This window comes from Rhyacophila brunnea, unplaced genomic scaffold, assembly GCF_057557595.1.
Source record: "Rhyacophila brunnea isolate RB1 unplaced genomic scaffold, BYU_Rbru_1.0 scaffold_22, whole genome shotgun sequence".
NCBI classification, from domain to species: domain Eukaryota; kingdom Metazoa; phylum Arthropoda; class Insecta; order Trichoptera; family Rhyacophilidae; genus Rhyacophila; species Rhyacophila brunnea.
This window is the reverse complement of record NW_028232882.1, coordinates 22,587,888-22,613,327: the sequence shown is the minus strand read 5'-3', so window position 1 is coordinate 22,613,327 and position 25,440 is coordinate 22,587,888. Positions and strand designations below refer to the sequence as shown.

Below are 25,440 nucleotides of genomic sequence, written 5' to 3'. Positions count from 1 at the left end.
TAGGCGACTATCAATAGCGACTCACTGACAGGGAATAGCGTTTGTCAATCAAAATTCGCCTCTACGGCATGGGTATCTGCATTGAAACGGGGTATTTTTCGAACAGCACGTATTGAATATAACATAATAGGTACCTAGTTCTCTCACTCAACGCTTGATAAAAATATAAAATACATTATAAGTACGTATTATCTCTTTGTATATAGACACAGCGTGACAGGTGTAATTCTAGTATTACCAGTTTTGAAAATTAATTCCATACTGCAACATGGATTCGTATTTTACATACATTTTGTAGTCTAGCAGTATTGTTATTTTCATTTGAAAAACGAAATTTATAAAATTGTATACTTACGAGATTGATAATACTTTGGTTTAAAACCCTTATTAATAAATATTATGAAGTTAAACGCAATACATAGGTACGTTTTAAAATACTGAATAGATAGTAAAAGTTCAGTGAATGTACGTGGCAGCAAATAACTGGGAACCGAGAAGATTGGAGAGGGCTATGTGGAGGCCTTCATCCAGCAGTGTATTGATCCCGGGTGATGATGATGATGATGAAATAGTAAAAGAAATATTGTTATACTTTTCCAATTAGTCATGTTAGGGTAAATTAATTGATTTTTTCTAAATAATTATTAATAGGTACCTAGTACCTAGTCTATAACTATTTTTTTAACCCTCTTGATTGAATCTAGATATTGAATCTATGGATATAGAATCCATAGATATTTATTTTGATCACTAAAATAGGGAATAACGTTTCATTTACCTGGCAATCTTGTAGCGGGGATTAAACGTGAAAATTTGACGTACGCGGTGATGGTAATAATAATATTATCTATTTATCGGCGTGCATTGTTTTGATTGCTGTTATCCTTGAGTGGTAGTAAATGCGCCTCGAGTCTACGTATTTTTTAAATAAAAGTTCAAAGAGCACTGCCAGTTATTTCTTGCTAGACAGCGGTAATCTAATATTCAGTGTGACAGTTGATGACACAAAAACAGATGGATCATTCAATAACATCCTGTAAGTGTCATACCAAATTCCACCTACTTTTAATACTTGTAATCTACGCGTAATAGTGATATCGATCATTTTAACATATCTCTATCGTATATTTTACTCTTTTCTACAATGTTAAGGACTCCTTTGTGTTATAGGTTGATCCTAAATTTCATCTAGGACTTAATACAATGTGAGAGTAACGTGAAACATGTCCTAAGACCTAAATAAAACTCTAAAAGGTATAAATCAACACACTTCTTAGAATGAATATTGAATATTTTCGCTGGCAGTCGTTGTTTGTTAGATTCTATTTGTAATTTTACAATAATGCTATTGTTAAGCTATTTTTGTTGTGCAATAGTTGCTGAGTTTTAATTTAGATCCCAATTATGGTAAAGATACAGTATTTTATTCCGTTTTTGTGGTTGTGATCTTTTGAGACATGCAGCCAAACCATATTCTAACAGTTGGAGTAGGCTGTGTTGGGTTTCGGTTTGGTTTTGAATCTTAAAAGACTATGTCCGCAAAAACATCACCACAATATGGAGTACTATATCTTAAGCTGTTATATATATATATATATATATTTGTGCTTTGGTCAGTGCTTCCCAAATTCGTGGGTCACATCCTCCTTGGGGGATTTAAGGGCTTCTACTGGGAGTTTGGGAAGCACTGCTTTAGATAATGTATTAGACCTTTATTAATTTTAGCGTAAAAATGCAGGAGAGTACCGCATTGTTAATTTCAAATGAAGAGAACCTTCTACAGAGATCCTAAAAATGTGAAAGTGAAGCAAAAACAGACCCCTGATCTGTTAATTTTCTTACTAATCTTGATGAATTTATAAGGCGTTTATTATTTGTGACAATGATTACATAATGACCTATACTTACGACAAACGAAATTGATAAGGAGACCATAGAAGGTTCCATCCTTGTTTTATATAAATTTTTTATTGAGGAAACAATTTAGCCTATGTATATAATATCGTCTCTGTTCTGGCAGAACACACTAACTGGAGAATACTAGTTTTGTGTAATTTGACTTTGAAGTTGTTAAAATGTTTAAAATGGTCTATCATGTGAGTTTATTAAGTAATCGTAAGAAGGATTACTTTAAAATAAAGACTGTTTATTTATTAAGAAGGTTTCCAGACAGTAAAGTTTAAATAAGGAACATTTTGGTACTAACTCAATATGTAATTTTTTCGAATTAGTGTCTTCTGCCAGAACAGTGACGATATGTACCCCCTTTGCACATGCATGGATTTACTGCTGACAATACGTATTATCACGGCTATAACAAGAAAATGAATGTGTAAATACGTATTACCGTGCAAGCAAGATTGCATGCATGAATCGAAAAACTTCAGAAGCTTCTGAATTTTAATAGGACAGTTGGAATCTTTTAGATATCTGCGCTTGTGCAAGTAGAAACCTACTGAAAAAAAACAAACTACACCGCGCAAAACATTTTTGTCGTTTATCAATTTTCACAATCTGTCAAATAGCACCATACAATGACAACATCATCGCGTCTCGCTCTTCGCTTGAAGAATGAGATTGGCGGGACAGAGATAGTTTAAATAAACACCATTGTTGCCAGTAAATCCATGCATGTGTACAGGCGCTATAATAATAAGGAATACCATGTTCTAGACATTTTCATTTTTGAAAACAAGGCAGGTTGAGATTTTTTTTTTTGCATCAGCTCTAGTGACGGAAAAGGCTATTTATCATCATTATATACATGCGATAAACCAAAGATTTTGTAGAAAACCTTTTAAGTAGTAGAGATTTGAAAGACGAGACTAATTTTTGACAAATTCTGAAATGAGGAAGTACTAATTTTTTTGCATACAAAAATGGCACATGTATCAATCTGGAACTTGAAACATGCTTCATCGATTTATAGGGAAGACAAGAAGGCTACACCTGGAAGGAGATTCGACATGTTTGAGATAAACTTTTTTCACAATAAGAAATGTTAACTATGCGGTACTCTCTGGCATATCTACTTCTATTTTATATTAGATAAAGTATGTACCAGGTATTCCACATTTCTGACAAATTTATCTTTAATCCCGGTCGCACATTGAAAATTGTCTCGACTGAGATGTAGTCATAAATCAAAACTGGGCGGAATGTTGTAACTTTCTTCCGTGTGCATGGGCGAAGCCATTCCGAGACAGTGACGTCACGTGGCTAGCGGAAACGAATGCCATGCGGCAATGGCAATTTTGCTTATTATTAACAAATCAGTTAAGCCAAAAATGAGCCTCATCGCTGAACGCAATTTTACGGTAAAACTACGTCTTTAAGTTGTGCGAATCGATGATTGATTTTCAAAGTACTTTTTGATAATTTGTTAGTTTTGTTCAAGCGTGACTTTATTCATGATGATTTGCCAGACTATACTGATCATTAATATCGAAAGATGAGTGCAGTATTATAGCTCAGTCTGACAAATAAAATACCAATGACATAATATGGACGACGCATCTGGAAAGAAAAATGACACTCACTTTTTTGTCAGGTCTGCCGAATAGCATAATCTGTTATAACGCCATTACAATAAAGATGATATTGCTATAAATTCTCGGTGCTTTTTGTCGGGTCTGCCGAATGGTTCGGTTCGAACGGGTTCGCTCAAACGGAGATTGACACTAGAAACACTGTTCTAACGCCATTACAATAAAGGTGATATTGCTATAAATTCCCGATGCGTGATATCGCATAATGGAAATTGCGTGACGTCTACCTATACATGTGCGAATGTCGCTATGCGTGAATTTATTTGCTAGCTACTGTATTGAGCGCGTTGTCCATTAATAATGTCATTGTAAAATACAAACAAAACTTATTTAATCAGAACATCAACCGGCGAGCGTTAAAATAAAATTATTGCAGAAAGTGACGCCACATGACAGCAGAACCATTTAAAGCGTGAATACTACATCAAACATCCAGATGGGAAATTTTGTCCATTAAATCCAGGGTTTACTGTATTAAGTTTACGACTAATAATTTGTTGTGTCCACCAGTGCTTAACTGTAAAATTACTGTTTCATCCTTGGTAATTTGTGGTGATTATTTGTATAGATTTTTTTATGTCATAGTTTTTGTTACATACTTGTTGTATAACTATTAATTAGCCAATTATGTAAGATTTCATGATTGTAGTTAGTGCATTATCCATTGAATATTGTAAAAACCTCAAAACATAGCTTAAAAGTAGTAAAGTAGTAGCTTAAAAGAATACATATTATAAATGGTTTTTAAAATTCAATTCAACCTTACAAACCAAACCATCACAGTTAAAAAATATTCCTCTATCTATAAAATATCTAAAATTATGCCATTAAATCATATATTGTTTTAAATGCGGCTATTTTTTAATAAAATTAGTTTTTAATGTAGGTACTAATATATGCTATATTAATAGGTCTACCAGCTTATTTAGGTGCGAGTTTTAAATTCCACCCTGTTTCGTCAAAAAATCAAAATGAATAATGACTTGAATCGCAAAATCTGCTAAAAAACCCTCCAGAGTGGGTTTAGCGGCTAAGCGACTCAAATGTTTTATAGAAAGAAGAATATTTTTTTCAATTATGGTTTATTTTAGACAGTTAATCTTCACAGCCTACCTCCACCCTTCGTCAACGCTATATACCATAAATTTATTACTGTAGGACATTACTTATTATTTATGTATATAGAGACAATGCAATTTGAGATGTAGTTTTCTATAACCTAAGTTACACATCTAACTTTTGAATTTATGCTTCTATTCTACATTACAGTTTGAGACATTAATTATTAATTCAATCTTGCCAAATTTTTTCCATTTCTTTAGATGGAATAATAAAATTCTGTACATGATTTTGTCAGTATTCTCAGTTATGCTGCGCCCAGCTTAGAGTCTTAGCTAGCTCTGTGACGCATTTTAACATCTTCGGTCGGAATATATGGTAAAATTACTAAAACATGATACAAATACGAGGGTGGGTCAATAATTCCTTAGAAAAAAGCATTAAAACAGTTTTTATTTTTGTATTTTTTTTTTATTTCTCAACATAATCTCCTTGGAGCTCAATACACTTGGTTAGACATTTCTCAATTTTTTTTAAACCGTCAGAAAAATAAGTTTTCGGAAGGTCCTCAAAATAAGCATTTGTCCGATCGATGACTTCTTCATTTGAAAAAAAACGTTGTCCACTTAGCCATTTTTTTAAGTTTGGGAAAAGGAAAAAGTCACTGAGGTCTAAATCTGGCGAATAAGGTGGGTGGTCGACCAATTCGAACTTCAATTCTTCAATTTTAGCCATTGATCGTAAACATGTGTGAACACGGGCACTGTCCTGATGAAAGAGGATTTTTTTCCTGTTTAAATGAGGCCGTTTTTCTTCAATTTCGTTTTTTAGCTGGTCCAATAAAGATGCATAATAATCCCCTGTTATTGTTTTTCCTTTTTCCAAATAGTCAACGAAAATAATTCCACGTGCATCCCAAAATACAGTAGCCATAACCTTACCAGCTGATTTTACGGTTTTCGCCTTCTTTGGACATGGTTCGCCTTTCGCAATCCACTGCTTTGACTGTTCTTTCGTCTCGGGAGTATAGTGGTGTATCCATGTTTCATCTACAGTCACAAAGCGACGAAAAAATTCATCCGGATTGCGTTGCATGAGCGACAACAGGGCTTTAGAGGCCACCACCCTATTGCGTTTATTGTCGACTGTGAGCAAACGCGGCACCCATCTTGCAGAAACTTTTTTCATGCCCAATTTGTCATGTAAAATAGAAATGACGCTACCTTTTGAGATCCCTGTAACCTCAATTATCTCACTCAACTTTAATCTTCGGTCACTTAACACCATATCGTGGATTTTATTGATCATTTCTGGTGTAGTCACCTCTACAGGACGTCCTGAGCGTGGTTCATCCTTTGTTGATGTACGACCATGTTTAAATTCATTTAACCAGTTATAAATAGTTGCAAGTGAAGGAGCAGATATGCCGTGAACTAAATCCAACTCATTTTTTATTTCCTTTGCTGTTAACCCTTTTATATTAAAATGTTTAATAACAGCTCTAAACTCAATTTTCTCCATTTTTGTAAACAAGCAAATTTTTTTTTTAAATGTACGAAAATAAAAAACAACATCCCGACCAATCTGATTGAAACTTCGCAGCATACTGAATCGGTAGTGCCGCTGCATGAAAACAAACAGTACTAGTCGCGCCACCTGTCGGTTTTTCTAAGGACTTATTGACCCACCCTCGTACTACATGTTAATATTCGATAAAGAAACTACAGTAGACTCCCCATTATCCGGGCTAATGGTGAGGAGATGCCAGCACGGATAAACGAAAAACACGGATAATCCGAACTATGGTTGTTTATTTTTAAAATACTACCTTTATTATACATTTCTAAAACAGACAATTATTTTATTTATTTCTGTGATTTTGATGATGATGATTTTCTAATATCAGGTCGAATTTTCCTAAGGGCTATTATATCGTTGTATACACCGTATCGTGTACGGATAATCCACACACGGATAATTGGGAGTTTACTGTATTACGATCAATAATTGTGTCAGCAAAGGATTACGGATCATTTTTAACGAGTAGTGGAGTAATGTATTAAAATATTGTTATTCAGTAGAAATGTCTTAATTGGGTCTGCATTTATTCGATAGAATTCCATCTTTCGACATGATAATATAAATTATATTAAATTCTATAGGTACTAAGTCGGTGGCTATTTTGCATGAAATTCAAGTAAATATTATCATAACTGGATCCATATTTGTCCATCTGCATGTATCTATCATAGGTTAATTGTACTATTTATAATGCCTTAGGCATGGTAAGGGTCAGATTCGCGGAAACAATATTTATAATGACATGCAAGAAAATAAATTAATTGTTTTAATTAAGTAGGTAGTATTCTCGAATAGTCACAAGATGAAAGAGAGAGATCACTCAATTTTCTCCTTAAACAGACAGGTCATTTATTTTTGTAGTCTTTATAATTAATTGTGTAATATAATTTATATTATCACTTATAAACATGCATTTTTTGGCATATGGCTGCAACGTGCTTTAATTTTTGCGATTTTTAGCAATTTGTGTAATTATTGAGTGTCTAATTGTTTTTTATTTTATTAATATTATATCATAATGTATTTTGTTTTAATTTCCAGCTCCTCCGTCGAACATGTCCTTACCATCTATCAAATACAATGCAAACCACGAAGAACTAGAAGAGTTTCTATCGTCAGAGGCCAGCAGTTCAGCCAACCTGGAAACGGGCGATAGCAATAAGAAGACATTGAAAAAACAAGAAAAGGCAGCCGTTTCAATATTAGACAAGTATTTGAAAGCCTTCAAATCTGACAAGGCCAACGAGGATGATGCCAAATCGGAGACGAGAGATGTAGACTGCGCCAAAGACAATACCCTAGAGAAGAAGGTCCTCGACAGTCAATATGACAATAGCGGATCGCCAATAAAAGAGTACTTTAGTAAATTCAACAAACGGTCTGATAGTGTTGATACAAATAGCGACGTTGAGTCGTCAAAGGATTCTAAAGAAAAAGATGTGAGCAATACAGACAGGTGGAAAGTTTTTAGTGACTTTAGAGATAAAATCGCGCAAGCTGTTGAAGATATTAAGTCTTCCAGGACTCCAGAAGGTATAATATATTGATTATTATGCAAATTGATTCATAATTGATTCGACAATGTACAATGTTATAAAGCCATGTCATCCATGACTTTGATTTGGTTAATCTAAAATGACAAATTTGTCATGTTCTGTTCCTTGATAAGGTGTCGAGCTACTTTTTGAAATGAGTCAGATAAATATTGCGAAACATTAAATTCCTGTTCAATTACTGTATCGTAAACACTAAATGAACTCCAGTAGTATGGTATTTAAAATATTCATTTTATAAATATCTGTTCTTGTTTGGCTCAAGGAAAAACTATTAGTTTTATTGTAGAATACCGTTTCCTAAATTGTATTCTAGTAGTTTATCATATTTATGTATTGAGGTATTATAATTTGTTACAATAAGTTAGCCGTCTAAACTGTCAAAACTGTCTATTTCACTCTAAGAGTTAACACAGCCAAGTGAGGGTCTGTTAAAATATAGCACTTTTTAACAGTTCATAGCCTCAATACATAAATACGATAGCCGCCGATAGCAGCCTTGTGTATAGAAAAGACCCACAGAGGTTTTAACAGCTAAATGACAATACATAACAAACTGCAATAATTTATTCAGTTTGATTTCGTGCACTGTAACCTTATACATAATACCACAGAAATAAAAACATGTTGACTTGAATTTATTACTGTCCAAATTTGTGATTGTAATATTATTATTATGAAACTACATGATGTGTTAATATGTTAACATTGATTAGCAGTGAGTGTGTGTTTACATAAAACTATAAAATTTTAACTAAGCATTGCTTTTATAGATGTAATGTAGTACTCATAAACAATCTTACGTAGTATATTATTAAATTTGATATTATTTAAGTTTTTATATTACTTGAGTTTCTTTTGCAATTATTGTGTACTTAATGTATTGATCCGAATATTACCCTCCAATGACATAGTATTGTCTGGATCAGTGTTGCCAACCGTACTATAATTATAGTACAATACTATAATTTTGATTCTGCAAAAAATGTTAAATACTATAATTTTACGCCAAATATGCCATAATACTATAATTTTAAAGGATTTAAGCCGAAAAATGTTCCTGTACTATATTTTTTACAGAAATACTATAATTTTTACGCCTTTGTACTATAATCAGCATAGAAAAAGATGGCAACACTGGTCTGGACTAAAGAAACAAAATGTATGACATCTGCTGGTATCAACAATCTTGAAGAAAGCCTTGTCTACATAATTCTCAAGTCGTATTAGGACAAAATAACCCTTTACCTGGAAATAATTCACCTAAAAGGTGAACTTTGCACATTGACTGGAAAGGGCGTAACCCTCAGTTTTTTCAAAATAGGTTTTATTGTATAATAACATTGTACACTAAATGCACGTTGTGTCCAAACGATGTAACCTGCAAATGACAATTTATTATCTAAATTTAGCCAGAAATTTAAAAAAAAAAGAAGGAAGTGACGTGGGAAAAATGAACCATATAGCGCGCGGCCTCCGAATATTTTCTCGCTCGCACATCGGACGTCACCTACAGTCAGCGCGGGCGTCCCTACCACCGCGCGTCCCCGCTATCTGGCGTCCCCCACCGAAACGCACCGGCGTTATCACCTGGACGGCAAGGAAGGGGCCGCCTAGTTCGCTATATAAGGCGATGCACGGCCTTGAACAATCAGTTAGCAATGGGCCAGACTTGGCCCTGACTCAGCTTAGCATAGTAGTCTTGCTTGCTCTGACAACGGTATACACGGTTAGCCGTGACTCTTATCAGAGTACAGTGAGCTATTCCTGCACACCCAGCTCAGCACAGTAGTCTTGCTTGCTCTGACAACAGTATACACGGTTAGCCGTCACTCTATCAGAGTACAGTGAGCTATTGTGGTGAGCGAGGCACAAGCTCAGGTTTCGCACATAGTTCCACCTTCAACATCACAATGAACTCATTTCAAATTTATTAAGGAAGCCCCTGAATTTACCCTTATAACCATCATTTTTGTTGGTTTTTTTTTTTAATTAACTCAATAATTAATATCAGATATTGGTATTAATAGTACAAACACTCGACCATGCTTCTACAAAGAGATTAATCATACATGCCTGTCAAGCATGCAGTTATGTGTGTAGCCACCTTGAAATGAAAAATGAAGACTGCGTATTGCCAATATCCAGCAATAACAAAAATCAACACTCCTTTTAGGAGAATTATTTCCAGGTAAAGCCGTAACATGATTCCACCAACAGTACAAAATGTTTTGATAAATATTCAGGTCAAAACGGTACCAATATGTTATGTAGAATAATTCCTATCATGTAGTTCTTTTTAGTATAGTATTATGTTGTACATAGCAATATTATAGCTTTATTATACTCATCTTTTATTTTACCCAAACCGCAGGATCCGAAATAAGAGATAAACCAGGACTTGTAGATAACGCGAGCGTAACAGACTCTGAAGAGAATTCACTGATCCAAGATATCGATCAGAATAGTTGTGCTAGCACAGAGAATCAAGTACGCCTCATTTTTAATTTGTTTATGCACGTCACGTAACCTTTGTGACTCGTGAATTGCACGCTTTTCGTTTTCCCGAGCATGCCAGATGGGTGTTAAATTAAAATCCTCCACATGTCAGAATGTCCCAACAGTCACTAAACATAGATTATGAAAATATCACGATAAATGCAATAATATAATCAAGAACTTTTAAAATAAATCGTCACTGTTCTGGCAGAAGACACTAATTCGAAAAAATGACATATTGAGTTAGTTATACCAAAATGTTCCTTATTTCAAACTTTACCGTCTGGAAACCTTCTTAATAAATAAACAGTCTTTATTTTAAAGTCATCCTTTTTACGATTACTTAATAAACTCACATGATAGACCATTTCAAACATTTTAACAACTTCAAAGTCAAATTACTCAAAACTAGTATTCTCCAGTTAGTGTGTTCTGCCAGAACAGAGACGAAATAGTGTATGATAATTAAAAATGCATCTTAAATGAAGATAAATGCTGATTTGCTCATACATTTTTTATTTTGTAGACTCACATCAGAATTATTTATTTCTATTCGTATTTAATATAATTTTGATTTTTTATTATTTGCATGCATTTTTTATTTATTATATTTACCTATCTATCTACCTATTATGTTTGTCTATACTACTAATATTTCATAATATAGCAACACTGCAAGTAAATTTATTATGGGCATGCAAGAGAAATTGGATAATTATTACAAAAAGTAAGTTTACAGTATATTATATACTTATGCAATTGAAGTGATGGAAAGAATACTATTCTCCAAATCGGTGAATCGCGGGTTCAAACCCCACGCTTAATCAAATTTATGTGTTGTTTTTTCTTCAATGTGTGTTTGTATCCAGATCATGCACCCAATGGGTTGAGCAAATGGCTTACCAATCATTTTTATCAGATTTTATCATAGGGCTTCGTTCATGAATATCACACCTCCCACCATATTCACAAAATCTATATGGAGGACCCCTTAACCTACGTGTCTTATGTACATGGGTGGCCAAGCTTTCTTAGACTGTGAGCTATTTTTACTTTAAATTACAACCCCCCTCCCCCTAAGCCTTTCATCATATGATATAAGACCCCTACCCTCAGTGTGTGATGTCATATATGGACGACCCTTATATTATAATGTTGAACTGAGTCAGTAATGCTTCATCATTATTGTGAAAAATTAAGGGATATAAACATCCTCTAATGCTCTGTATCTTTCAATTTTTACAATACTGATAGAACAAGGAAGCAATCCATTGAAAGAATTTCTTAATACTGCCGTCACATTTATCAGTGTTTATTTTTTGTTATTTGGATGGATTCTAAATTTAATATTTTCCAGGTGTCTTCCCTTACGAGTAGTGTTCAAAATTTATCGGAGCTATCCCCTCCGGTGATCTCTCACAGTAGCACCATGACAGACACAGAGATGGAATTGACCAGCTCGAGTGATACGAATCAAAATGTCACCGAAACGGCCGGGGCGAAGAAAAAACAAAAAGGTGACAGAAAATTCTGCGACTGTCTAAAGCAGTGGTCGGCAATCTGTATACACTGAAGTGCCACATATTTTTTTATATTTCTTACTCGGTACTATTTAATAGAGTTCACCATGTGAGCGAAACACGTGTCGTAAAGATGTTTTTATTTATGGTGAATACCAAGGGATAAACCGAAGATGTTGAAAACAACCTTATAGAGACCAGTGGCGAAGGCTCCATACTAAGTAATTATTTAAAGCTTACCTTCTATTTTCAAGTATTTAATTTAAATAAATAAATATCTATATTGTCTAGGACTAGGTAATATAATAAATATATTGATTGTCATCTATCGTCGGTATTTAGAAGTAGAGCGTTTAATTTAGTCAAGTTTCGAATCAAAAATAAATGACAGAAGGTCACAGGCGTGGTGCTATTTTTAGAATTATGTTGAACATAATCCACGCCAAATTTTCTAAGGCAATTCCGTTGCCAACTTCATACATGTCTGTATATTTGTTCCAGACTTGTAAGCGTTACAGGACAAGCTTACGCTCTATGTTGATTTCTTTATTGTCGATAACTATCTTTTTAAGCAAATAATAAATAATAAGGATGATTCAAAAAAAAAATTACTATTGTGTTCGATCACATATAATTTATAAATTGTTATTAAAAATAAATATTGTATTTCGCGATTATTATTTAGGTTACTTCAGTCATAGACAAACATAACATGCTATTCACAGTTCATGTAATATTGACATTTCAAAGACGGTGATAAAGTTTTATTTTATAATACAAAATTCAGTGTATTATTGTGTTTTGAATGTGAATAAATTATCTCATATTGTACCGAAATCATTCGTCAGTGCTTTAAATATATAAGTATTTATTAAATTGTCTAGTGTCCCGATCGAAGATGTGCGAACGATTGCATTTAAAAAAAATCATTCCCGAGCTTGACGTTTCTTCAAAAATTATAAATTATCAAAGCTTGACCTTCTAAGGGTTCATTTAGATTTGAATACAGCAAAAAAACTTATATTAGACATTTTCACAACAATTTATAATACGATAAATATTTGTTTTTAACTGGCAGTTATACATTAAACAAACTTTTTTGTTGGCCATGCGTATTGTTTGCTAAAGAAAAGTCTGCGTGGAATTCTACTGCCATAAGTGATTTAAATAATTTGACAAATTCAGCGGTGAAACCTATGACCAGTGTGTCGTTGTCATTAGTGTGCACCTATTCATCAGTAGTAATATCGTAAGTATTATCTTCTTATTTCCCGTAAGTTACCTGACAAGTGTGCTCTTTTTCTGTGATCTCCACAGCTTACCTTTTTCCAAAAGTCACCCTTCGCCACTGGTAGAGAAAGAGCCTAAATGTATAAAATCGAGGCAAAAAAAGATGATTAAGTTAGCTACAAGTGGCTTCGCATTTCAGGTTCATTCGCACTACTGCTAAAACATTTATTTGCCAATTTGCAGGGCATGTAAAAAGATAATCCGTCACAATGAGTAGATCACAATGAACGTAAAAAATGGTAGCCATTGCGTGTGTCAGAAAATGGGAATGCCAACTGAGCGATGTTAATATTTTTGGAGTTTACAAACTTAATCATGCATCATGCGTTTGCTAAGTTATTTTAAATGTCATAACAGAAATAATGTATTGAGCTCCTTCTATTTATAGTTCAAATTCTTTGGTATAAACTCATTTTAGAAAACAAGTAAACACTGAGTCTCTTGATAATTTTATAACTTAGATATAATTCAATTCCAAGCATTAACCATAATTTGCAATTAGTAATAATGCAAGTATTTAGATTGAATTGAAATTAGGAACATTGGAGTAAACAGTGATTTCTATATAATTTCAAATGAATCTATGAATTATTTCAATCGTAATTAACACCATCAAAATATATGAAAACCGATGGGCACAAGCAAAGCGTGGTATGTGAGCTTACTTGCCTTTTTCGAGGCGCTTGATTTTGGGTATATGTCACATGTGTTTATTTATTTATTTAAAACACACAAAATTTTCTATTGTCGAAGTTTTAAAATTACATAAACTATGTCGTATTATGTAGCATAGACTCATCAATAGGAATATCTCATCAATAGGAATATTATTGTTTTTAAGTCTCATAACTATTTATAGACAGCTCCACCACTGTGATGTAGCCATATTGGTATTTAAAAAGAGTCCAAAATCATTCAAAATGTTTACATTTTGTTAACACGTTTTCTTTTTTCAAATATGTAGTTTTTCTAGGTCACCAAAAATAGAGTCGTAAATTAAACATGTTTTTGGCAACTAACATAGTGCGTGTTTAAAACTATTCAAAACAGAAGTGTACCAAAACATTTCAGTGCGTATTAAATAAATGATGACATTGTTTTGTTTGTGATTCGATTTTAGAACCGGACAAAGTGAATTTTACCTCCAACAATTCATCGATGGAAGATGAAGAAATGGAAATCGAATCGGGAGTCGACGCCCTCGAGGATTTCGAACTGGTTACCAAGACAGACGGAAACATGATCGCAGATTCCAACATCAACAACGGTGACTCAAGAGATGGTTTATTAAACATCATACAGCAAAAAAGTGGCCACACAATCAAAAGAAGTAGCTTCATCTCTTACACAATGGTTTTTATCACGTCGAGTTTAGTTATCTCGTTGATAGTTTACCCTGAGTCCTACATGTTCAACGGGTTTCTGATGGGTATCTGGTTCACGTACATGTTAAACCGGGTTAATAGTTACATATTGGAATACCTTGGGTACAATAGTGACACTAAGCGACTGAAGGAGACGTTTTTGAGGCCGGATTTCTCAAATATGCCAATGGCCAGAATGCCGAAGATTGTGGAGTTTGAACCTTTGAAGAAATACGAGGTAAGATTGATTTAATAGTATGTATATTTGGATGTTATTAATATTATATTTAATTAAAGTAACTATGTGGAAGTAGGTACGCAATTCGAAGGGCTATTTGGTGACACTTTATTTTTCATTAAAAAAAACTGCACGTAGATGGAGAAACACAATGAGATGAAAATATATGAAATTTGCAACACTTTACCTAGTTCCATTGTTTATGAGTAATGACATTTTAATGTGCATACTGAATGTTTCAATAGTGAGTCTAATGTAGGTATCTGCTATTGGTATTTCCAACATTAGTTTTTATAATTGTTTCTTTGCCTATTATGTATTAAGACTTTCATGTTCTTTTAGAGAGGGAGAATTAATTGTATTCTGTGTCAGTGCGCATTCGCCATTGGTGAGTGCTGGAAGATGCAGTAATGCGAATAACTCAAATAGAATAAATAGTACACAATCTAAATCAATTAGAATACCAGTATAATGGCCACGTGCTAATATTTAGTATATTATGATCCAGTATCTTTTATGCTGTGATGAGTTTAGTTCCAGTTTCGAACACTGGACAAGTTATGTTGGTATATTTTTAATATTGAAATTGTTTATATTTCAGGGATGGATTAATATCTACATGCTAGGAAAGTATGACCCTCTCACCTACCATATTTCATTCACGCAAACAGCATTTATGAAGTTAGAAGGTAAACACAACATATAAATAATTATTATATTATGTATAAACAATTGTAATCATGTGAAATATTCCTCCCTGTGAATTTTGACCGATTCGTTATGTCAAGTCTAACTCAGACAGAAAGTTAATTTTGTGTGACATTTTGTCATGCGTTTAAAATTATATCATAGTTTTATAAAAATATAAGAAAAACTCTATGCGTGCGCTCTCAAAACAACAGCATCACAATGGAGATTTGACCCAACATTAACGCTACACCTACCCCACATCAAAATTATGCAAAATCTGGCAATGTTTGATAAAAATTAAAAATTATAAGACTTTTCAACCATCCTGTATATTTCAATCAAATTTTAAACATTTATCATCACTAATCTACCAAATACAGTTAATTCTGCAGTATTATAATAAAACAAAAACAACAAAGATTTGAACAAGCAAAGAACATTTGATTATTTTATCATCAATTCATATTTCGGGTGTATTCAACCATCCGTTGATAAATTGTTAAAACAAAAATCACATACTTATGGAATTTATTTTGTACGGCAAAGTTGCATGTATCCAACTGTGACAGGACACCACCGTGCCAGGAGCGGTGGGTGTGTTAAAATAACGACACGCAGCTGTGATTATACCCCGTTTACACGTGCATGGAAGTACTGTGCACGGTAAGAAAATGTATGGGGAAACATGTATTATCCTGCAGTTGGCAAAATTGCATGCAAAAATCAAACAAGATTGGAAGATACCAAATTGTGATGATTTATTGCGCGCAAGTAAGATTATTTTCAATCTGTGCCTGCGCAGTAGAGCGATAGGGGCAGGGCGAACATGCCGGTAAGGGAATGGGACGATTTGGCACCGCGAACTGGCCTCCGGTAATTGGCCGCCGGTACAATCGGACGCCGGCCCAATTGGACGCCGACCCAATTGGACGCTGACCCAACTGGCCTCCGGGAGATTGGACGCCACACAGTTGAATTAAATGCGCAAAGGAATAGACGTACGTTACGATTTGTTGGAGTAAATAAGCAAGTCAGTTTAATATGCTTCTATCTTCTCAGTAGGTGTACCTTATACATTTCGCGCTTGACACATTTTTAATATAGATTGAGAAAAATTATTATGCCTTATGATGTTTATTAAAAGAAAATAATTCTTCCCTCAAATATTTAAAATAATGTTAGATGTTAGAATGAAAATTACATTATATTTCAGCGTTTTATCGACTTAATATTATAATAAAGCTTAAATATGTATATTATTATGCATAAATGCGTATTTTAAGATAGTATGAAATTACAAACAAAATATTAAGTAAGTTATCTGCTAAGTATAAATGTTTCAGTAGTTTGATTGATAAACTACTTAGGTACTGGGTGCCGGACGAAATCCCGAAGGCCGAAATCCCGAAAAATAAAAAAAATACAAACATCAATAATTGCGCAATTTTTGCAAGAGACACAAAAACTCATTTTTTGCGGAAATATAAAAAAAATGTAAAATACAAACATCAATAATTGCGCAATCGTGAGCGCAATTTTTGTAAGAGAGACAAATCCCATTTTTTCGGAAAATGGGTTTTTCTGATTGCGCAGTTTTTTCAAGAGAGACCATTTTGTAGAACGAATGGATTTTGTGCATCTTAGAAAAATTGCGCAATTCACGATTGCGCAATTATTGATGTTTGTATTTTACATTTTTTTTATATTTCCGCAAAAAATGAGTTTTTGTGTCTCTTGCAAAAATTGCGCAATTATTGATGTTTGTATTTTTTTTATTTTTCGGGATTTCGGCCTTCGGGATTCCGGCCATTCGGGATTTCAGCGTTCGGGATTTCGATATTCGGGATTTCGGCTTTCAGGATTTAGGCTTTCGGGATTTCGGCCTTCGAGATTTCGTCCGGCACCCAGTACCTAAGTAGTTTATCAATCAAACTACTGAAACATTTATACTTAGCAGATAACTTACTTAATATTTTGTTTGTAATTTCATACTATCTTAAAATACGCATTTATGCATAATAATATACATATTTAAGCTTTATTATAATATTAAGTCGATAAAACGCTGAAATATAATGTAATTTTCATTCTAACATCTAACATTATTTTAAATATTTGTTGTAAATATAAATAAGTACCCATGTATAGACAATAAATTAATTGATTATGCACATCTTTAAGTTTTAGCGAGGGAAGAATTATTTTCTTTTAATAAACATCATAAGGCATAATAATTTTTCTCAATCTATATTAAAAATGTGTCAAGCGCGAAATGTATAAGGTACACCTACTGAGAAGATAGAAGCATATTAAACTGACTTGCTTATTTACGCCAACAAATCGTAACGTACGTCTATTCCTTTGCGCATTTAATTCAACTGTGCGGCGTCCAATCTCCCGGAGGCCAGTTGGGTCGGCGTCGAATTGGGTCGGCGTCCAATTGGGCCGGCGTCCGATTGTACCGGCGGCCAATTACCGGAGGCCAATCGGCGGAGGCCAGTTCGCGGTGCCAAATCGTCCTAGACCCTGCCGGTAAAAATTGAACTACTCATTTTGAGCTCCGATTTTCTCTCTCTTTTTTCAATACAACCTGTCAGATAGTAGTATAAAATGACAACATCAGGCGGCTCTCGTGGTGCAGTGGGTAAGGCGCTCGCCTTCCACCCGAGAGTTCCTGGGTTCGATTCCCGGTCATGACAAAACATTTATGTGTTTTTCTCAAAGCCTGGGTGTTTGTGATTGTTCAAAATTACTAACAACCACCTTGTACAAAAAAGCAAGGACATGGTTATTAATAATTCTAAAAAAAAAAAAAAAATGACAACATCGCGCCTCGCTTACTCTTGAAGAATGAGATTGGAGAGACAGTCAGCACTTTTACGTGTAAACAGTTATTGTCATGACAGTTTAAAATAAGCACAATTGCCGACAGTAATTCCATGCATGTGTACAAGTGCTATTAGTTTGGATTTAGTATAATAACAATCATAATCTAAGAAACCATATTTATTATGATATTGTTACGGGGGAGGGGGGATTAAGATGAAATTATGTTCCTGGTAATTCTGAAAACAGAAAACGTTTATCCTTGTTATCAAAGTGTTACCTGTATCATTTTCCAGAAATTAATATCCTTTTATTAGATTACGACCGTGAACCGCCAACACCTCCTATCTACATAAATGTAAATTTTACAGGAGGTAAAAACCTTCTGGTTTTTTTGGCATAAATTGGTATATTTTCACAGATCATACGGTATAAATGTTTATATTTTTCTTTTAATAACACATAGGAGTTATTGGCATATAAAATATTGGCACAAATACTGCACTTAGGAACTATTGCCACATGGTGTATTTCCAAGCCGACCACAAGATGGCATTAAGGCGATGTCTTTGGCCTAAATTATACATATAATGTGACTTTCACGCCATCTATTTATATTTACAGGCATCTACCATGAATTTCTAAAAATCTGTTACTAAAAACTTTGGTCGATTCCAACCAGATGGCAGTAAGTTACCATAATAAGTTGCAAGTATGATGAAATTGCCAGATGAAAAAAATCGCTAGACAAAAATTCATTTACATATTATAAGAATATAATATATTCTACTTACTATAATATTATTATATATATATACTTATTCAAATAATTATTAATTTTTTTAAATAAGTACAATATTTTATTATATCGTATTGACATTTTTATGATAGTATATTATAATATATTGTAGGTATATAATTTGATCAAATTCAATTACACAAAAAACGTTGTTTATGGAATTACCTTCACTTATTATAATATAAAAAAGTTCTACTAGTTATTTTGTAATATGTGACAATCTAATTCACTGTGAATTGACACATATAATTTTAAATCGTCTGCCAAGAGTAAAAACTGGATTCCATTGATAACATTGACAATGTCACAAGATTTGATATAATACACGTGATATGATATAAGAAAATAAAATATAATCGCTAAGACACTTCGCTTTCTTCCATTTTTTGTGATGCAAGTGCTTTAATCGTATGTCCAATCACGAGAGTCCTTTTTGCTGTACGGCGTGGGTACGGGGAATTTGAAAAAGAAAGTTAGTAAGCGTCCTTTGTAAACCGTGTACGGACCTGTGTAACTAATTGTAAAAACAAAATATGTAATGGACTATAAAGTAACGTTGTCCAACCAAATATTAAAATATATAACGCTAAGACCGCACGAGAAAGACTTAGTGTTTTATTTAATTTTACCAACATATATAAATCCTTTTTTTATCTTTCTTTTGTGAATCCGGGGTTCGATGGACACCTGAGCTAGCCGCTGGAACCCCGGGTATCTCAATTTCTTATCTCTGAAAACTGCTTGAGATTCATACAGGATAAGAAATGAGATGAATACAAATTGAAATCACCAATGATGGTTATACAATTATCAACTGGCAAGTTTTCAAAGTATGAAAAGAACGAATTATATGCATCGCGAGACGATCGCGGTGGAAAATACACGCAACAGTGAAAAATGACCCATTTCACCGTAATCGAATAATAACGACGTCAACAGCTGCAGCAAAGTGACAGTCAACAACAGATATACTGTCTGGTCGGTCGGACCGTACAGCAATGAGAACGCCACCACCTCTCTGCCCAAAATAAAAATTGCATTATAGTGAATTTTTTTTAGCTTTATAAGCTGGCGACCCCACAGAAAACCCGTCGCGTTCCGAGGTTGGGAACCCTTGGTCTAAACAGTCATCTCGCTCGAAAGTTTAGCTTTGCCAAGAAAAGTGCTGTTAAAACATAGCACTTATTGTAACAATTACAACAATTGGATACAAACCTTCCTTAGATAGCAGCGGGAAGCGTCTTGCGTACATAGTCTAAGGAATAGACACGCTGGATCCAAACACATGTTTGTGAAAAATTGTTTAGGTTTAGGAATCAGGTTATAGAAAGTATTGAGAATACTAGACGTGTTGAAAATAAATCTTGGTGAATATCTTCACCTTGGAAGTGAATAGAGGTAATCCACACAAAATTCAAAAACGTTTTTATTTGACCAAACAATTTTTGAAATACTTATTGGTTATAATTATTATTATGGTGAAGAAAAATAACTGATTTTTTTACAGGAACATGTATTTCCATCAAATTTGCTAAACAATCTAATACACAAATGACATCCGTGAAGCTCTATTCACTTCCAAGGCGACGATATCAGGAAAACATGTATAATAAATAGTAAAACGCATGCGTAGATTAGAAATGCTTTTTATTATCGCTCAAGTCCGACAATTCTAGGAATATATTCTGGAAGAATTGCCAAAGAAACCAAAATAACCACTAAATAAACTAACTATATATGGTATATAATTATATAAAAAAGTTCCACTAGTTATTTTCATTAAAACATTTTAGAATATAATAAATCATTGGTTACATTGTATAGCATTGTAAATTAATAATAATTATGAGATATCGTTACAAGCATAGAACACGAAAAATCTGAAAACCATCGTGAAAATCCACGAAACAAGCATGGCATGCATAAACAGCTACAAAAGAAGTTGTTTATTCTAATGAAGTATATATAATAAGCAATATTATTGAAGTTAACCCACGAGCCATCACGTGGCCCTACATTGGTTGATGTGAAGCATCTAGTTCAGTTTTAGGCTGGGAATGCCCTAGGAAAAGATACCCAGGACTAAGGTTGCTACGCTCAAAGTGAGCTCTGACTGAGTTTAAAGAAGTTACTTTCTAATGCAAAGTTCCGGGGAGAGAAGAGCGCAAGGAAATTATTAAAATAAAAATAATTCTATTGTATATATAAAAAAATAATGAAGCTAATCATACGAACAGCAAAAATTACGTGTAGAGATCTTCACGCCCGCAGTAAGACGCCGCAAATTTTTTAAATGCAGGATAATTGGCCTTAGTAGCAACCAAGTCGGACGGCCCGATGGGCCCAACAGCTAGTTGGACCGACCTGAGCATCTCCTCCCGTTCGGGAGCACATTCTAAGACATTCCCAGAGGATGTGGTTGGCATCCTGAATTACCCCTCCGCATGGACATGTCGGACGGCTTACAAGTCCAAGCTCAAAGAGCTTGCCAGCGAACCCACCGTGTCCAATCACAAATTGATCGGTGTGATGGTCAGGAGTCAGATATTTGGTTATCTCCAATCGCCATTTAATGTCTGGAAAAAATTAAAATGTGTGCCGGCCCTTGGTTGATTCATTCCACCGTCACTGCCAGGTCTTCTATGCCGCGTCAAGCGTCAATAGACGTATAGTCAGGTTACTTTTTCAGCAACAAGGTATTCAGGGCAAGGTGAAAGTCACCAACAACGGCCTCCTCACCTTTGAGGAGCTTCGTTGACGGACCGCTGACCTGTATGTGCAGGTCAAGTGGAAGAATGCGGCCAGGACCGGAAGCGCGTCCGTTGAAGTTGATCGGTAGGCCTTTGTGATTTCTAAGAGCGCACTACGTAGTCTATCAGTTTTATGGATACGCGAAATTCCATGTCCAAATGTCAAGGAAAACTATGACATATTTATTGCGAGAATTATATCAGAAGTCAACATAAATTACTTTTTTATTTTCTTCGCTTTAGTTTGCAAATTATTTAATATAAACTCAGGTTCGCGAATTCTCATACCCCGTTGGATACGGCTATCAGCTAATTCTGGAAGAAGGCAATCATTATAAAAACTTATCAAACGCGGTAGAACACGTGTCTCAAACTGTGGATCTGGCAAAAGTCGTATGATTTCGATTCCACTGTCGGCATATACAATTAAATCACAGTATTCCTTCTTTGCAATGTACAACTGTCCCTGTATTTGAAACCAATAATTATGTGATTCTTTTAAGTGAAGTACGGAGTTCACAATAGTTAAACATAATATATTGTTTTGTAATGCTGCCTCTAAAATTGGTTTGGAACCGATGGACGGAAGACATTTAACTTCTATCAACCCATTTTCCCCAATTAAACCGTCGGGGCTTGCTCCTAAAAATGGGAATTCCGTTCTTACAAAAAGACCACAAGGCATAACAGTGACTTTGTTTTTTGCTTCATATAAGGCAATAGCAGTGCGTTCATTTTTCCTGCCATACATTATATCCTTTGTCACAATATCACTTGGGAAAAGCATATTTTTAACAGTATTATGCCGTGGTGTCGTATTTCTCATTTTGAAAATATTCCCAAACTTAGATGCTGTCAAACGTTTATGCCTGGCATCAATCCACAAATAATTTTCACTTTGCCCTACTGTCGCCAACTGCAATTGCTTACAATCTGTATCGCAAGAAACCCCAGCCTGTAAAGATTCCATAATTTCTTTCATTTTCTCCTGTAAGTCCAACTGTGGAATATCTGAATCGCCAGCATGCGGGCCATATTCACAGTCAGCTTGGTTGCTTACAGGGACAGTTGGTTTTTTATACCTGGAAGTTAAATCTAAACGTCTCGCCTTAAGACGATTTTGACGATTTAGCCGACTAATAACAACACTTTTAATTATTCGACTAGGAGACATACCGGTTATATTTTTATGCATACCTAAAATATGTGCTGACCCCAGCGAATGAGCTAGTCCAGCACCATAACATCTACCCTTATAACTACTGCCTCTGGAGAAATCAACTCTTTTTCCACCTGTCAATTTGCTCACCAATGACATATAATTTTCTGCCGAGTTTGTGGTAACATTCGTTACCAGTCTATCAGCTTTTTGAATTATTCCGTCTAGATGGAGGCGTATACCTTTCATCATCAAAGATTTTTCCAAATATGGTACATTGTTTATATCAGGATGTGTCTTCTTGCAGTAATCTGCATGGCACTCAGAGTGTTCGCCAAATACATGATTGGGTCCATTTTTCAAATCCAACTTTAACTGAGTGATATTGCCTTCGCATCGTTTTATAGCGCATCGTGCAGCACTTTTGAGACGTTTAATCTCCTTCCGCAATAAACTTCGGCTTTTCGTATCGTATTTTACGTTATTAACCATCGTATAAAGTTTGCTAGTGTAGCATTTGACCATGTGATTCGCGCATTCCATTTTTTTAATTTTATACCCAAACGGTGCTCTCTCACGCACCCTAGCAAATACACTTGAATCACCATCCCCTATTAAAAATTTTACCCATACTTAATGTTTGTCAAAAATATAATTTAGTCCGTCAACTACAATGGTTTGCTCCATGCCTGTCGATGGTCCAGAAAAAGATATATTACACTCATGTTTCTTAGCTGGTTTTTTTTCATTGGCTGCGATGGTACAAATGTGGCAATATTTGTTCTTAACACCTAGGTAAAGAAGTTTTCCTGTTCGTTTTCCGATGATGCATGCCACTCCGGATTTGGCAGAAAAACTATGGCCATAACTCCTTCTTGACCAACCTCCGTCAACAATGACCGTTATATAGGGGTGTTTTTCATCAATTTCATTATTTTCTATAGCCAACTGTTTCTCGATCTCTATATCCTTCGACATTTGATCACACAAATGAGTTTTCCATGACTGGCCAACTTTTTTTTCATGCCTTTGGAACGTTCCCGAAGACATGAATGGAATTCCCACAATACCGCATAATTCCTGTGCCTGACTGTAACCAATCCCGATATTTAAAGATCCCCAAACAAATGATGTATTAATCGTAGACGTTTGGGGTTCAGTTAATACTGACGCTGTTTTCTCACAACACCTGCATTCAAAATGCAATGTTGACTTAATACCGTCTCTTGTTTCTCTTTTTAGGACCATTTTTCCTCCAGTGCATTTTAACGGATGACTAAAGACTTGTTCCATCTGTTTAAACAGGTATCCAATGTCGACGATGCGTCTGCCAGAAGGCATAGAGCTCTGGATGTCTTCGTCGACACAATTGTACTCAACGACTAAAGGTGGTAGATTGTCCGAATCATCTGTGATGGTTATATCCAAATCATTATATATTACCGGAACAGGTTCGATAACCGATGGTTTAGGTCCAGTCGTTTTCGAATACGTTTTCAATTTTTTCAGCCAACAGCTCTGAATGTCTTCACAACTCTCAAGTCTTACACAATAATTGTGCTCATCTGTCAATACTGGAAGATTGTCTGGGTCATCCGAGATGGATACATCACTATTTATCACCGGAATTGGTTCACAAGCAACGGCTGTGTTGGATGATACTAACTTCCGTTTCCTAAAGTATTCATCACGACTTTCCATCAATATTTTGGTAGTTTTAGATAGTTTTGTATTTTTTCTAGTGTAGGACTTATATTTTTTAACACTTACACATGCACATCCATAATTATTAATAAAATATAGGTACTAGATCAATATGTAACAAAGATTTATATTCACTTATCACACACCTCTGGTATTCACTATTTAATTAAACTACACTGAATATGAGATGTAATTTAAACACTCACAATATAATTTATCACAACAATATCACGTAATTTGCACTGAGTAACATAAATTATATAAAAATGCATAAAACAAGAATAACAACACGCCAAACGTCAGTAGCTACAACATAACCTAATAAAATAATTTTGGTTGCAGAAAATCATACAATGTGTGATTTCTTCACCAAAAATCAATCAATAATCACACGACCTACTTAGTCACGAAAATGTTACTGATTAGTCAATTAATTTATAATTAATTACAATTATTACAATTAATTAATAAAAAGAAAAAATTGATTGGCGGTTGGCGTAAACGCGTGGTGATTATTGATGGTGCTGCCATGTCAAAATGCGAGATTTGTTTATTTTTATCATAAATAATGGTATAAAATAGTTGTAATTTAAGCAAATACTAATTGAAAATAATTTTCAGTATCAAATTTTGAATATAGGCAGGTTCCTACGTATATTAAGTAAATATTGTAATTTTAATTTGTTAAGTTATTTTTATTCATGTGGCAATTTCGCATAGAAGTTTAACACAAACTGATTTTTGCAAATCTTCAGAGAAAAATGTTATTTTGTCTTGTCTATGTGTGAGTTTCATTTTCAACGTCATGTTATGGTTGTGTGTGTATTTTGTATGAAGATATTTTGTTTCCAAATAATTCC

The 25,440-nt window shown here is 34.3% G+C and overlaps 1 protein-coding gene across 1 annotated transcript in view; it reads left to right on the top strand.

Annotated features, from left to right (window-relative positions):
• Window positions 1-789: 789 nt before the first annotated feature.
• Window positions 790-25,440, top strand: part of LOC147070220 (uncharacterized) — a 47,307-nt gene continuing 22,656 nt past the window's right edge. The window contains exons 1-6 of the mRNA XM_085949699.1: window positions 790-1,036; window positions 7,230-7,721; window positions 10,116-10,231; window positions 11,598-11,757; window positions 14,171-14,652; window positions 15,254-15,341. Of these exons, the coding sequence (XP_085805825.1) occupies window positions 1,000-1,036; window positions 7,230-7,721; window positions 10,116-10,231; window positions 11,598-11,757; window positions 14,171-14,652; window positions 15,254-15,341 (1,375 nt within the window). The 5' untranslated portion in view covers window positions 790-999. The remainder of the gene's footprint in view (window positions 1,037-7,229; window positions 7,722-10,115; window positions 10,232-11,597; window positions 11,758-14,170; window positions 14,653-15,253; window positions 15,342-25,440) is intronic.